Below are 17500 nucleotides of genomic sequence, written 5' to 3'. Positions count from 1 at the left end.
CACACAAGATTATATAAACAGCTATAAAAAAATCTAAAGTACAAATATCTAAACATTTTTGTTAATTTTTAATCAAAGTATAAAACTAATCCAGTGGGTCTCAAAATTTAACCCTAGGAACTGTGGTGTTCCATGTAATGGCTGGTTCCATTTTCTGGTTCAAAGACCATAGTGCTGAGTAAAAACTATTTTAATACTAGGCACTGGAGGAACTTTATTAGGGAGTTTTATCATTATGGATCCTCTGACCTCCCCTACCTCACTCGAAAAATATTTATATATCTAGGTGAGTCAATATACAAAACATGCATTTCTGAAAGGGTATTTATAAAACATTTTTATAAACTAAATCATCTGAAATACACTAGGGAATTATGCTAAGTGATCAATACCCTTTACGAAGTAAAGAGGTGATGAGCTACAGTTAGAACAGTTTTGGTACTAAGTAACTGTGGATCTTATATAAGTGACAACCTCAATCTTCTTATATATAAATAATGTATATGCAGGAAAGTATGAAATCTCTAAATTCTCTACAATCTCCAACATATGAATCTACAGTCCTAAACAACTGTCCCTTGTTCTGGGTGGGGGTAAGGCTAGTTTGTATAAACTGGATTTTCTTACAAACATATGGAAGCAGACTGATTTAAATAAACATGTGTGATACTTTCTATATGAGTAAACATGAGGTCTATCTAAATAGTAGTAACATACTCTCATTTAAATGCTTAAAGCAAAGCATACTTATATTAGTATTTGGGTCACACTGGATTTTAGAATTGAGCCACATCCATAAAAGATAAAGGTTTTTCCATCCAAAATGTGTAAACCTAGCACCAGCTTTGCTTAAAATAAATGGAATCAAAGTGAAAGGCTATCTTTATAAAACTCTTATTCTCAATCTAGATTTCTTCTATTTCCATTTTATTGCTACAATAACCAGTTGCCCAGAGGCTATGAGGTAGCAGAGGCTGTGAGATAGGACCACTTCATAAATCTAAAATAATGATTAAGATGCTAGCAGGAAAAAAATTACTATTTATAGCACTTACCTATAAAGTAATTTAAACAATGTATGGAAGGAAGGTGGTGGCAATCCTAACTATATGCTACAATGCTGAGAGGTAAGGGCCTGTAATAAATACCATTCCCAAGTTACTGCACCAAAAACTGAATGACTACTGTAATATTAGCCCTGAAGCTTATGCCTGCTACATCTTAAGAAGATTGTTGTCATCAATAATCTTTTCACGTGTCTATATGGTCTTGCAAAAAAAATGAAAATTTAAAATATCTTGATGTATAAATAATATTTATTTCTTCCCAAGCCTTTTGTGGGACACCAGTTCTCTTAGAGAGCTAAGTAACTGCTTTAAGTCCGCAGAAAATATTCACAATGCTCCAATTGCCAGAGTAATGAAGGGCTCAATTATACTCTTAATACTCATCTCCAAGCTATCCCAACTAAGAGTAAACCACTAGCGATTTGGTTACTAACTGAAAAACCTTCTGAAGAAAGCTTAAGTAATCAGAATGGAAGTCTAAAATACTCCCAACCAGAAAAGAAATACTCTCCTAAGCCATTCTTCAATGCTACCCTGTGTTTTTAAGATCAAAAGAACAAAAATTAAAAACAAAACAAAACAAAAAAGATCAAAAGAACAAAATTTAACCTAAGTGAAATAACATTTACGTTTATTAAACGTAGTGTGTTAACCATTCAGTGACCTGAAACATCATGAGTCATCTATCACACGACTGAATCTTCCATTCCTTTACTGTGCCCTCCAACCCACATGCCCAATCAAATGCTGGTTCTGTTCTACCCCTATAACATCAATTCCCTTTTATTCATTATCCTATTTCAGGTCCTAATTATTTGAGATATTCTAACAGTCAACAGTCTAGCCCATAATACAAACCTTTTTAATAGTCTCTAATCAAGTATATAAGAAACTTCATAATCTTCTCTTTATATCTTTAAAAAAAGAATTCATAAAGGCAGCAGGAAGTACCTAACTTAATTCCTCACAGAATCGAATGTAACATCCTGTATACAGTGAACACTTAATATTAACAAAGGTAACAATTAACTTTTACAAAGATATTACACTTAGAATACATAAAATCCTCACTAAAAACGCTGTTTTGTGGGAATCTGAATGTATGAGGTCCCAGAAGCCTCATAATCTCCACCAAAGATAACAAAATTATTAAAAGTATAAAAATCTACATATAACCCAAAGTAGACGCTGGCTGCCATTATGTACAACAGTATTGGTCTGTTGTTTTCAAAATTTTTAGCAAGTAAGCTCTCTTTTCAAGTCAAGTCTAATAAAGATTCTAATAAAAAATACAGTGGTGGGGGTGGGTAAATAAAGGGATTCACAGGCAATTTAAAAGTTCACTTTTCACTGAGGCAACTCATGAAACTGTAGCTTAGTATGAAAATCACTGTTACATAGAGTAGTTCAAAATCATTCGAAACCAAGAAATTATTAGAATAAAAGCTGATAAGGAGTACAGTTAGTTGTTTAGTTGAGAGTAAAGAGGATACCTATGTTGAAATCACTTTATGGACCAACATACATGTAACTGGTTTCTGCAATCATCATTTGATTTTTTAACAGAAATTTGACATTACATCCTAAATATTACTACTACTACGTGGTACATATTCCTAACAGTTGCTATTGCAAAACCAAACATAAACTCAGAACTACACAACAAAAAAATAATAAACTGTGCAGCACGTAAACTAAAAGATAAATTTAAAACACAGCAACAAAAAAATGGAATGATTACTATTACAGAACCTTGATGAGTGCTGATATAAACTCTTGCAAAACATACAAGCTATTTTATATATCAGATCTTCTCAAGCAGAAGGACATTTAACTGAAGTTAATGCACTCCCCATTTTGTGGAATAAACAAGCATTTAAAAATTATCAGACTGCAATTTACTTACTGTAGTATATTAAAATCAGTTGGTATTTCTGGAGCTGCTATCATTTCTTTATCATCTTCTGGAACACCTCAATGTCAGAAATATATTCATATATTTACGTGGGTAAAATGATGGCTTGCTTCTTTCTTCTAAAACAATTCCTTTAAAAGGGGGAAAATGACATTATTTACTATAAACACACCAAAAATATTGAAAAAGGATATCCGTACTCAAAAGCTTAATTCCCCAGTGCCTGCTAATGTGTTTTAGTAAATAAGGATTTCATTCCCTTGCATTTGACTGCTTATTCTTTTATTTTGAGACTTAGTCTGACTCTGTCTGTCACCCAGGCCAGAGTGCGGTGGTACCGTCTCGGCTCACTGCAACCTCTGCCTCCTGGGTTCAAGTGAATCTCCTGCCTCAGCCTCCTAAGTAGCTGAGATTACAGGCACAGACCACCACGCACAGCTATTTTTTGTAGAGATGAGGTTTTGCCATGTAGGCCAGACGGGTCTCGAACTCACGACCTCGGGTAATCCACCCACCTCTGCCTCTCCAAGTGCTGGGATTACAGGTGAGAGCCACCATGCCCGGCCTTGACTGCTTATTTTAGATATGGATTTGTTGTAACACTTGTAGCCCCATAGTAATAACACACAGGAAAAAAAGAAGCTAGTAAAACAATTGTTTTTAAATTTTCTTGTGATTCTCTGCCTGGCATTATGTACATAAACATCAATACATCCTAAATAGGAACAGGATATGACTCTTGCTGGTTCTGAAATCCCTATGAGAACTTAAACCAGAATATGAGATGCCTGAAAATACAGGCTTTCACTGATATCATACACAAACAGTTAAAAAGAGCTAATAAAAAACACCTGAGATACAATTTAAAAACAGGTTTTCCTACCCTGGAAACACAGTCCAAAGCCTGGCTTATTAAATAAATAATCACTTCATGATAATAACAAACTGTGTCGAGAAGAGAAGGAGAAAACAATGTTAGATTTGACCTATTCCACCCCCTCAAGGAACTTAGGATCAATTTAAACGTCAATGTCATATGAACAACAGATAAATGCCATTTTTGACCAAAGTACATGCAAGAATGGCAGATAGAAAGGGTATTATGTCTATGTTTTGAAAGTCAAGGATGCATTTCCTAAATGAGAAAATAACCTAAGACCAAAGAAAGGAGAAAACAGACTGAAGCTTAAGTCTAAAGCTCTTAGTCTTGTGTGTACCTTTCTCTTATAATTTTATGTTTTTCTTTTATTCCCAAGTGAATTTAGTACGCGGTGGCCACCTAAAGAAAAAGCAGGTAAGGTTAAACATATCCAATTAATACTAAATGCTCAAATATAACATACTGACAAGCTCCTAATGATTTCTCCCAGTAGGTTAGATATCACACAAGAAACAGCTCAATTTTTCTTAATAACTTTATACCTCTAGAACACATCATAAATGGCTAATATTTAATTAATATACAAAGTTCAAAACATTGCAGTTCCTAGCTTACTTTACTTAAGCTAAAACAGCAAAATATTAATTTTATGTTTTGGGAACGGCAAAATAACAAATGAGGTAACAGGAGAAACAAGAATGAATAACCCACAAATTAAATCCTGAATAATCAAATAATATATACCATCACTTGGAGTTTATTTTTGCCTAAAAGATACTCAGATTTAAATATCTTGTTTTTGGCCAGACTCAGTTGGTTCATGTCTGTAATCCCAGCACTTTGGGAAGCCGAGGTGGGCAGACCACTTGAGGTCAGGAGTTCGAGCCAGCCTGGCCAACATGGCGAAACTCCATCTCTACTAAAAATACAAAATTAGGCGGATGTGGTGGCGCACGCCTGTAGTCCCAGCCACTCAGGAGGCTGAGGCTGGGAAGTGGAGGCTGCAGTAAGATGAGATGGTGCCACTGCACTCCAGCCTGGGTGACAGAGCGAGACTCTGTCTCGAACATAAAGAAATTTTAAAATCTTGTATTTGTTGAGACAGGACCTTACCCTGTTACCCACACTGGAGTGCACTGGCACGATCACAGTTCACTGTACCCTCAAACTCTCAGGCTCAAGAGATCCTTCTGCCTCAGCTTTCTCAGTAGCTAGGACTACAGGCACTCGCTAACACATCTGGTTAATGTTTTCTTTTTTGAAGTTTGTCATCATATATAGGACACACATTCATCTCCTAACATGATAATTTATTTATAAAAGAAAATCATTTTGTTTCTTTAAAAGGAACTGGACAGGCACAGAACTAATAAACTCTAACAAACAGGTCAGGTCATCTACACAGCAAGATGAAAAATAAAGTGGTCATGTGATCCTTGCTGTATCTGTCTCTCTGAGCATTTCATAAAAACCAAAGTTGCTGCTTTCCTTCAATATAGTTTCTAAGAAGACTTTAAAGATAGTTCTTAAATACAGTCACCTAAGGAATCACAGGTAATGAACATAAAGAATGCATTAGCTCTGAAAAGCAGAGAATACTAAATAAAATGAATACTGTATGACATACTGGATTCTTCTAAATAGCACAAAATTAATTTCTAGTGTAAAAGAAAAAAGTCTTCCCAGTTCAAATTATTTTGTAAATCACAGGCTATACTAACATGTATTTTGTAATTAGAAACCAAAACAAACACAAAAGCAAAACTGAAGTTGTAAGATATGTCTCTCAAGACAAGATGCATGCGTGCGTGCATGTGTGTGTGCGCACACGCACATGTGCAATATGTATATAAAAAATCAAGAGAGACAGACAGACAGACAAGATCTTACTCTGTCGCCCAGGCTGGAAGGCAGTGGTACAATCACAACTCACTACAGCCTTGACCTCCACAAGCTCAAGCGATCCTCCCAATTCAGCCTCCTGTGTAGTTGGGACTACAGGCACACACTACCATGGCCCAGCTAATGTTTTCTTATTTTGTAGAGACAGGGTTTCACCATGTTGCTGAGGTTAGTCTTGAACTCCTGGGCTTAAGCAATTCACCCCACCTCAGCCTCCAAAAGTGCTGAGATCACAAGCATGAGCCACCGCACCCAGCCAGGTACATACATTTTTAAAAGAAAAAAAAATCTTATGTCAGGGTCTAATAGACAGAAAAATTATTGAACTGACCAGTTCCCTATCCTAGTGAAATACGATTTTTTTTTTAAGTTTCTAAATATTGAAAATTCACCCAACCAAGTAAAAGTATCCACCATGTGCCAAATGCAATGCTGAGGCAATGAGAATACATTAGTGAACAGGACAACAATGATCCCTGTTCATAATACCTGTTAAGAAATGTGAAAGTATTATTTCTACTAGAATGTACCTACTTGCCACTTAATATTATTAAATATAAGAATGTTAAATTCCATGTATCCGAGTTTTTACTATTTTAGCCATTCTCTAAATGACTTATTTGCCACAGAAACAGTTCAACAAAATTACATAGCTCAACAAAAATTACAAATATTAAGGCTGCTTTGTAATTTAGAAGGGAAGGAACCCAATGGATGAGTTGGGATTAGGAGTTTTTAAATGTAAACTTTAATCTACATGAAGAGCTAAGAATCTTTCTATCTTTATTTTAAATGTCTACAGCTGCATATAAACATAAGTTGCAGGCCATGCACAATGGTTCACATCTACAATCCCAGCACTTTGGAAGGCTGAGGCGGGAGGATGGCTTAAACCCAGGAGTTTGAGACCAGCCTGGGGAACGTAATGAGACCCTATCTCAACAAAAAATTTAAAAATCAGCCAGGCATGGTGACACACACCTATAGTCCTATAACTACTTGAGAGGCTGAGGCAGGAGGATTGCTTGAGCCCAGGAGGTAGAAGCTGCAGTGAACCATGATCACACCCCTGCACTCCATCCTGGGCAATGGGGTAAGACTCTGCCAATCCATCCATCCATCCATCCAATTTGTTTCCCCCATAGACTTACATTAACAAATTCATAGTATCTTCAAATGTGCTTAATACCATTTGACTTCAGCCGGCTAACCCCCAAAACTATAAAAACATGTAATGCTCAAAGAAAAGCATGAGTTTAAAAATCAAACTCACCACAAAATTTTTGGACTACTGTAGGTTATTAACTTTTAAAAAATATGCTCAAAGATCACAAGGTGGAGCTCTCACCTAGTGTCTGGAAAAAACTTTGAGGTTTTTATCATATGTACCAATTTTTATACCTACCATAAAAGAGTTAACATTCCAACAGCTTTAGAGTATAAAGCGCAGAAGTAAAATTTGCATTAAGTCTCAATCACTATTTTCCTTCTGGGAAAAAACTTATCCAGCAACAACCAGCTTCTGCTTCTCCTTACCAAAAACCAGACAATTCCATTTGCAGATAGGCTGAACAATACATATTAAAGTAAATATACGTTCACATGCATAATATGCTGCCATTAAAGGCTGTTAATTATTAAATTAAAAAGTAAGAGATGATCAGGTATTTCTAATTCTAAACATTAAATTCAAGTAACACTGCTTTTAATATAAACAGACCCAAAAGCTGAAACTTAATCACCATAACTTTTCAGGTTATCCATAATTAGTATATGTTTATGGCCTGTTCCTCAAAGTTTAGATTACAAGCTAAATTCAATAATAAGAAACACCTGTCAGAAACCTGTTACTACAGCATATTAATACAAGCATGTAAAAATTACGGTCATGCTTGCATCTTTGCAACTCTAAAAAAGAATGACTTGCTACATTCATAAAAAGTACCCCCCACAAAATAAAAGCACACACAGAACATCCTAATATCTTTCTTTGATATCATTTAATTTTTTTTTTTTTCTGAAAGAATTATTGTTTTAAAGGTCTTGAGGGACTGAGTTCGGTGGCTCACGCCTGTAATCCCAGCACCTTGGGAAGCTGAGGTAGGCAGATCACGAGGTCAGGAGTTCAAGACCAGCCTGGCCAACATGGTAAAACCCCATCACTAAAACACACACACACACACACACACACTCTCTCTCTCTCTCTCTCTCTCTCTCTCTCTCTCTCTCTCTCTCTCTCAGCCGGGTGCAGTGGTGCACACATCTGTAGTCCCAGATACTTGGGAGGCTGAGGCAGGAGAATTGTTTGACGGGGAAGAGGCGGTTACAGTGAGCGGAGATGGCACCACTGCACTCTAGCCTGGGCAACACAGTAAGACTGTCTCAAAACGAAACAAAACAAAACAGAACTGGTCTTTAATTCAATCCCAAGTGGTCTCAAAACAAAAAATAAAAAGTTACCAACAAAGCCATCACTAACAAGGTTCCTCAGAATCCAAATATTACTGGAGATCACAGGGGAGGGGGACATTTAAGTAGCTAGTATGTTAATTCTCTCACTAAAAATGCAGAAATATTCAATTGCTGAAAGTTGGCAAATTCACACACCATATGCCATACACTTATCTTAACACTCCTCCCAAAAGGGTCACATACTTCTATACATAAGGATCACATCCAGGAAACATATACACCCTTCTAAAATGCCACCATCACTATAATACAAACACTTAAAAATAGGAATTACCGAAATGTCCAACTATCCACGGACTATAGGTGAGCACCATCACGCCCAGCTAATTTTTTTTGTATTTTGTATAAACAAGGTTTCACCATGTTGTTCAGACAAATCTTGAACTCCTAGGCTCAAGCAATCTGCCCACCTCAACCTCCCAGAGTGCTGAGATTACAGGCGTGAGCCACCGCACCCAGACAAGTACATATAATTCTAAAAGAAAAAATGTTGTGTCAAGATCTGATAGACACAGAAAAAAATTACTGACATGGCCAACTCCCTATATCACAGTGAAATATGGGATACTAAATACTATTTTTAGTTTCTAAATACTAAAAATTCATCTGACCAAGTACCATTGATACTACATCAATGTAATTAATGTAATATTCATACACTGAAACTATTTATAACTGTGTACCAACGTGGGTAAATGGACATGGTAATAACAACAAAAAAGAAGCAGAGGAAAACAGTAACATATTAGGGTGGGTGATTTTTGAATTTTTTATTTACAATCTTATTGTTAGCAGAAAAAAGGAAATTATAAAGGGGAACGATCTTTAAAAAAAAAAACATTCGGCCAAGTGCAGCGGCTGAGGCCTGTAATCCCAACACTTTGGGAGGCTGAGGCAGGCAAAACTCCTGAGGTCAGGAGTTCGAGACCAATATGGTGAAACCCCATCTCTGCTAAAAATACAAAAATTAGCCAAGCATAGTGGTACACACCTGCAATCCCAGCTACTCAGGAGACTGAGGCAGGAGACTCACTTGAACCTGGGAGGCGGAGGTTGCAGCGTGCTGAGACCCCGCCACTGCACTCCAGCCTAGATGACAGAGCAAGAGTCTGTCCCCACCCCCACCCCCAAAAAAAATTCTTCTTACCCAAAAGGTATTTGTCCTCCCTCTGTTAATCTCCCTAATTTGTGCTATAGTATTCTAAGTAAATGACATGGTGAAAAGTATGTCAAACCAAGCAACGATCACGTGTACTTAGCCCAGAGTACAATCTTAAACCTAAAAGTTTCTTGATAACACACTCATGTTACAGCTACCACATCTATCATTTGCAAATATCTTTTCTTTTACACAAACCTGGATGGAGTCCTACAGAATTCCTAATGGTAGTCCCTGCTCTGGTACACAAACAGGTAAACCAGAGAAGGCATGCCTGTAAATCTGCATACATAAGATGAATGACCCTGTCTATATTTCCTACTGTTAGTTAGGAAATACACACTTACAAACTTTAAAAATAATATAAAGGTTTGTATCCAAGTCACGGCATCAAATATATATTTATACACACACACACACATACATATGCATATACATATAAAATAATATCAAGGACAAGCCAGGTGCAGTAGCTTATGCCTGCTATCCCTTTGGGAGGCCAAGGATAAGACAGGCAGATCACTTGAAGCCAGGAGTTCCAGACCAGCCTGGCCAACGTGGAGAAATCCCATCTCTACTAAAAATACAAAAATTAACCAGGCATGGTGGCACAGGCTTGTAATCCCACCTACTCTGGAGGCTGAGGCATGAGAATTGCTTGAACCAGGGAGGCAGAGGCTCTAATGTGCTGAGATCTTGTCACTGCACTCTAGCCTGGGCAACAGAGCGAGATTCTGTCTCAAAAAAAAAGAAAAAAAAATTATACATACATATATCTAAAGGACTGAGGGAGGCCAAAGTAAAAAAAGGCCTTTCTAAAATAACTAAGTAGACAAATTCAACAGGCCGAAGGCCGCAACACTGCAAAAATAACTTTTATTTTCAGAAAAAGGGGAAGGAGCAAGCTGGGGCAGTCTACAGATATGGCATCACTACACACAGCCAGAAACTAAAATTTACAAAACGGGAAACATCCACCTGTTCCCCTCCTATTTTTAAGTGTATGATAGTAGGTGCTCAGCAATCTTCCTAGTTTCCTTGTCTATTCACTTTCCCCAATACTTTCAAAACATGCGTGACTCAAGCCATCACCACAACTGCAATCACCTTGACAAACCTACATACTCAGGCTGTCTCAGTTCTTGACGACCAGTTTTTAAGTCTGTAGAAAACCTAGCACACCTTGTGAACTTAGCGTCCCCCTTAGTTTGGGGGTTGGAGGGAGAAAAGAAAAAGCCCATGTCCTATTCCTGCAGAGCCAACTCGTACTCAGTACTCAGTTGTAACCTGTACCTGAATCACCCAAATATCCTATCCTATCTGACATGTTCCCACTATAATCCATCTACCACCTCATCCCAAGAACTGGAATCCTGCCCATAAACCCACCATAAAGTCTCCATTTGTCTCAAGTTGCCTTAACCTGAATGCCACAATACTGCACTCTCATCTGTCTGACCATACTGGCACTGGCTGCTGCCAGACACTGGATACCATATTATAGTTGACATATTGGATACATATCTGCTATCTAATTCCAAGACTACTCTTTCCCCAGTCATCCCTAATAAGCTGCACTGACTAGACGTTACCTGGCTCTATCCTAAGACAAATCTCAAACAGGTAAAATACTTGGTTTATCATATACTTTCACCTTAAAATCATTTCTCAGTCTGCCAAGGTCAATAGCTAATGATTTCCTTTAAATACTGTCTATACCCACTCTTCATCTCACTTATATCTGAATACCACATTCTAAATTTAGCTTTCTGGACTGGTGTGTGTGTCTGAATACATCTCCATCTTATGAACATAACTTTGTGACGTAACTTGTGATGTAAATTTTTGACATGAAGACATAACAAATAAACCTGGGTAATTACAACTGGGCGTAGTGGCTATCAACATTTTCAGTAAGACCATATTAGCTGGTAGAAATGAATATCCAGATCCAAAAATCAAATTTACAAGAATTCATGTGTTAATGCTTATAAATGGTATACAGCATGACATAAGCACAATATATTATTGCCATCTAAACCATTTCACACTGGGCATCACAGGCTCGCTGGCAAATTTCAAGAAAAGGCAGATTTCATAGAAGAGTAGATGAACACAGGACAATACTGCTTGATGTTGGGGGAAATCTAAATTTTCATTTCACATACTCTCAACAGAGTATATCAAAAGTTTCCACATTTATTTACTCGAGGTAGTAAAAAGTATTTCAATGAATTATTGAATGTTTATTAATAATTTGCATGATGATGAAGATAGAACTGTAACCAAGAAACAATTCAGACTGAAAACAATAAAACCAATGTGAAAAATAAACCACTTTATAGAGAATGAAAAATTTTAACCTGGAATTAAAATTGTGGTGACTATTAATATTCAATGCCACTTTTTTCATTTTAGCATGACTATATAATACATACATGTCACATGTCCAATTTTTTTTGTTCCTCTCACTTCTGATTAGCTGACCTTATTAAAATATTTAGCATTACCAGCCACTTGATATAACCCACTAACCTTTGAGCTAACAACCACAGTACGCAATTCATAAGCTTCTTGGATTATATGCATATTCCAGTTCAGAAATCAAATACGCTTTCACAATTCAGTTTGTCAACAGAGTATAGGTACTTCCCAATTCACATTTCAGATTTAAGAGTTTGATTCTTCACTTGGTAATTCCACACAGTGGTGACAACAGGAGACACATATGTGGTACTCTAAAATTATTTTAATTCTCTCTAATCTTAAACATTTCTAGGCAAAGAGTAAAGCATGCAAATTACATTTTAAAAATTAAATTCAAGCCAGAAAAAGACACTGTAAGAAAACTACAGACCAATATCCCTGATAAATACTGATGCGAAAATTCCTAACAAAATACTAGCAAACCAGAATTCATCAGCACATTTAAAATATCATATATCACAACCAAGTGAGATTCATTGCTAAAATGTAAGACTGCTTCAACATACAAAAATCAATCAATGTAGCACAGCACATTAACAGAATGAAGGACAAAAACCACATGATCATCTCAATTGATGCAGGAAAAGCATTTGACCAGATTCAAAACCCTTTCACTATAAAAAATACTCAACATGCCTGGAGGATGGCTCGGAAAAAATAAAAAAGAAAAAAAAAATACTCAACAAATTAAAACTAGAAAAAAAATCACCTGCTATGGCTTGAATATTTGTCCCCTCAAAAATTCGTGTGGAAATTTAATCCCCAATGTGGCAGTATTGAGAGGTGGGGCCTTTAATAGGTGATTGGGTAAGGAAAGCTCTGTCATCATGAATAGGCTAATCCATTCACGGATTACTGGGTTAATGATTTAATACAGTTATGAGAGTGGGACTGGTGGCTTTACAAGAGGAAGAGACCTGAGCAAGTATACTCAATCCCATTGCCATGTGATGCCTTGCAACACCTAGAAACTGTGCAGATTTCCAAATATCAAGAAGACTGTCATCAGATGTGGGCCCTCAAACTTGGACTTCTCAGCCTCCTTAACTGTAAGAAACAAAATCTTTTTCTTTTTAAAGTACCTAATTTCAGATATTCTATTGTAAGGAACAGAAAATGGACTAAGACGCTATCTCTACATAATAAAAGTCAAAAGCCCATAGCTAATATTACACTGCAAGGTAAAAGGCTGAAAGCTTTTACTCTAAGATATAGAACAAGGCAAGGATGCCCACGCCCACTATGTGTCTATTCAATATAGTATTGGAAGGCCTAGTCAAAGCAATTAGACAAGAAAAGTAATAAATAAAAGGCATCCAAGTCAGAAAGCAAGAAGTGAAATTATCACCGTTCCCAGATGACACAATCTTATATGTAGAAAATCCAAAAGTTTACGCACACATAAAAACTCTTAGAACTAATAACCAAAAATTCAATAAAGCCACAGGATATTAAATCAACATACAAAATTCTTGTATATATAACAATCTGAAAAGGAAATTAAGAAAACAATTTCATTTACAACAGCATCAAAAAGCGCAAAATACTTAGGACTAAACCTAACCAAGGAGGTAGAAGACTTGTACGCTGAAAACTACAAAATACTGCTGAAATGAAAGATGACACAAATAAATAGAAAGGCATCCTGTCTTCATGAAATGCAAGACAATATTGTTATGAAGTCCATACTACCCAAAGAAATCTACAGATTCAACACAATCCATATCAAAATCCCAACAGCACTTTTTGCAAAAATGAAAGAATTAAGCTGAAAATTCATATAGAATCTCAAGGAACCCCAAATAGTCCAAACAATTTTGGGAAGAAAAGAACAAAATTGGTGGACTCACACTTCCTAATTTCAAAGCATATTAGAGAAAGTCCTCAATATCACCAACAGGTTCTTGGAAACTCCAATGTCAGGCAAAATGGTGTATAATGAAACCAATTTTTTTCCTCACAAACATTACAACGAAACAACATTGAACAGATTCTTGTTATTCAAGGACCTGCTGTACATCATTTTGCTTAAAGTCCAGTTTCCAAGAACCTAAGAATGGCACTAAATGAGTACTTACTGTACAAAGCTACAGTAATCAAAAACTGCGAGGTAGACCAATGGACTAGGGCAGATATGGATAAACAAAATGTAGTAGCTACATAAAATGAATTACTCACCTTTTAAAAGGAAGGAACATCTGTACTACACTACAACATAGATGGACCCTAAGGGCATTATGCTACGTGAAATAAGCCAGTCACAAAAAAGACAAATACTGGCATGGCGCAGTGGCTCACGCCTGTAATCCCAGCACTTTGGAAGACTGAGGTGGGCGTATCATGAGGTTAGGAGTTTGAGACCAATCGGTCCAACATGGTGAAGCCTCGTCTTTACTAAAAATACAAAAATTAGCCAGGCGCAGCACGGGAGCCTGTAAGGGAGGCTGAGGCAGGAGAATTGCTTGAACCTAGGAGGTGTAGGTTACAGTGAGCCGAGATTGTGCCACTGCGCTCCAGCCTGGTTGACAGAGCAAAGCTCCGTCGGGGGGGGGGGGGGGGTGGTGCAGGGAAGACAAACACTGTATGATTCTACTTATGAGGTATCTGAAGTAGTCAAATTCATAGAAACAGAATAGTGGTTACCAGGGACTAGGGGAAGAGAAAATTGGGAGTTGTTGTTTAATAAGTATAGTGTTTCAGGCTTTCAAGACGAAAACTTTCTGTGTATCTGTTTCACAGCAGTTGGATATACTTAACACTACTCAATTATAGACTTAAAAAATTGTTAAATGGTAAATGTTGTTGTTTACCACAATAAAAAATTAAATTTGAAACCCCTTTTATCAAGGAAGCTTCCCTCATACGGTATAAACTCACAGGATTTTACTTAAATCTTTATTGATCATTTGATAACACCTTTCTACTAAACAAGCATACGTGTACCATATAACTATTGATCTATTCAGATGTCATTTTGTAAATTAAGATACTAATTATTGATATCTACACTCAGAATATTTTGACAGATTTTTGTCTCCCGTTCAATAAGGTAAAATGCACCAAAGCTTATTTAACTTTACAGCAAAATATAATAATCTAGCTTTTCCAAAAAACACGGAAACACTAGGTTGAACAACCAAAGCTAACCCTACATTTTTAAAGTTGCTCACCATAGAGTATAAAAACTGTCACTGAAACCCATTTAACAAATGTTCAACATTTCTTTCCCTTGTTCAAAATATGATGGTACAAGTCAAGTCTCATAGTTTTCCACAAAAGCACGCAACTTAAAGCCAGGGTAAAATACAACAATCTTCCAGAAGCAATGCAAGCAGACTGCATCCAAGGGTTAGCATACTAAATGGCCTCATGTGACAATACTAAGATTTAGGAATTACCCTAAAATGCAACATTTGATTCCATTAAACTCAAGAGAGGGAGCATACAGCATAAATATGATCCAGTAAGAAGAGATTATCTATCTATCTATCTATCTATCTATCTATCTATCTATCTATCTATCTATCTATCTGGTTAGAGGTTAGTGCCAGGTATCATTAGGGGACTCCCACATTTTGCCCTCTAACCTATCCCATTTTCAGTGCCTCTATACACTCATGAGCATATTTCATACACTTTAGCATGCCATCCAAACAGACCAACTAGCTCTAAGATGACTGAAGTTTTTTAACCTTTCCTAGAACTATGACCAAAAGCCTGCCTTATTTCTAAACCACAACAAATACATTAAAGCATCCTGCAAAATCAATATCCCCAAAAGAACTATCGAGATGCTAAGAAAGGAGGCAAAATAATGACTCAGCAAATATTTAATACTAAGAGCAATACATTATTAAAAACAAATATATACCAGGGCTAACGTTTTTGTTTTGGATAGAGTTGAAAGTACGTTCTACTACAGAGAACTTGAAACTATCTCAGATTCATGGTTATTGCAACTTTGCTGTTATGACATAGTTTATTGTAACAATATTTTATTTGTTAGGTCATTAGTTAGGAAAGAAACTTCTCAATTAGAAAACTCTTCCTAAAAAAAAAAAAAATGTGTTATAACGATCCTCTTGGCAAAAAGTTATCTGTGAAATAACGCAGCAGCACTAAGAGCAACATGACTGAGGAGATTATTCATTTGCAAGCATCTCCACCTTATTCTACAATTATTATTTTGGCAAAAATACTCAAAATGATCTTTTCATCATGAAACACAATCTCCCTCTCCTCTGTCTCCCCTCACCCACCATAAATGACTTTGCTCAGCTATCCTGACTAATAAATTAATTGCAACTAAGGGCTGGGCACAGTGGTTCATGACTCTAATCCAGCACTTTGGGAGACTGAAGCAGAAGGATTACTTGAGCCCAGGTTTTTGAAACTAGCCTGGGCAACATAGCAAGACCCTGCCTCTAAAAAATTAATAATAATAATATAATAAATTGCAACTAGGAAAGGGGAAAACTTTTCTCCTTCAACTACTGCATATAAACTATTCTGACGATGTTTGCCAAATAAACCATTACCATGTCATTTTACTTGAATGTTTTACTTCATTATGTCCCCTTTCACAGGTTAGTCCTGTGTCACCTACTTTGGCTAACCATAATTTACAAAGTATTCAACTAAATTTTGCCTGTCTGTTTTTCTGTCCAAAGTCATAAAGCAACAAGCAGAGTTTTTCCAGTGTTACATACTTGAACTTAGTTACTAGTGAACCTACTTTCATACTGATCATAACTTACAGATCACAAAATAATTTGGAAATCAATGTAGCAGATTCAACTCTCACAATATAAAAAAACAGCATTAACACAACTCTGAAAAGTCTTCTGTTAGGTCTGCTACTTAATATCCAAGTTTACATCAAATTATCTTAAGTGTGATGCCTTTCACAAAATAAGTACGTGTATATGAATGGATGCATTTGTTTGCACAAAAAAATACTGAGAGGGGGCCGGGCGCGGTGGTTCACACCTGTAATCCCAGCACTTTGGGAGGCCAACGCGGGTGGATCACGAGGTCAAGAGATGGAGACCATGGTCGCCATGATGAAACCCCGTCTCTACTAAAAATACAAAAATTAGCCAGGTGTGGTAACACGCGCCTGTAGTCCCAGCTACTCGGGAGGCTGAGGTGGAAGAATCACTTGAACCCAGGAGGCAGAGGTTGCAGTGAGCCGAGATTGCGCCACTGCACTCCAGCCTGGCGACAGAGCAAGACTCCGTCTCAAAAAAAAATAAATAAATACCGAGAGGATTAACAACAAACACGTTTTCCAAGTTGTCTGCAAGGAGGAGGGATGATAAAAGAAATATAGGAGGAAGGAAACTGTGGAAGACTTCGATATATACCTTTGCATATAATTTTAACTTTTGAATAAGAGAAATGTCATTCAAATGAAACTGAATTTTGTCAGGTTATGTCACTGTCATTGAAACAGAATTTTTTAAATTTCTGAAATTGAAGACAAATTGGTAAAATAAGCCTAATCATGTACATCAAATTAACAACACAAGCATACAGAGAAAGTACTTATATAAAGTGAGTTCAGAACACAACACTTTGCTTATCTTTAGTGGGAAGAATTCCAAGGACAAAAAAAA

The 17500-nt window shown here is 36.7% G+C and overlaps 1 protein-coding gene across 1 annotated transcript in view; it reads right to left on the bottom strand.

The window, feature by feature from the left end:
• STAG2 (stromal antigen 2) overlaps positions 1-17500 on the bottom strand; it is a 142758-nt gene that overhangs the window by 79206 nt on the left and 46052 nt on the right. Inside the window, exon 2 of the mRNA XM_037727480.1 lies at positions 2974-3113. Within this exon, the coding sequence (XP_037583408.1) occupies positions 2974-3017 (44 nt within the window). The 5' untranslated portion in view covers positions 3018-3113. The remainder of the gene's footprint in view (positions 1-2973; positions 3114-17500) is intronic.

Source organism: Cebus imitator, unplaced genomic scaffold, assembly GCF_001604975.1.
Source record: "Cebus imitator isolate Cc_AM_T3 unplaced genomic scaffold, Cebus_imitator-1.0 Scaffold232, whole genome shotgun sequence".
Taxonomy (NCBI): domain Eukaryota; kingdom Metazoa; phylum Chordata; class Mammalia; order Primates; family Cebidae; genus Cebus; species Cebus imitator.
This window is presented reverse-complemented; position numbering and strand designations above follow the sequence as displayed.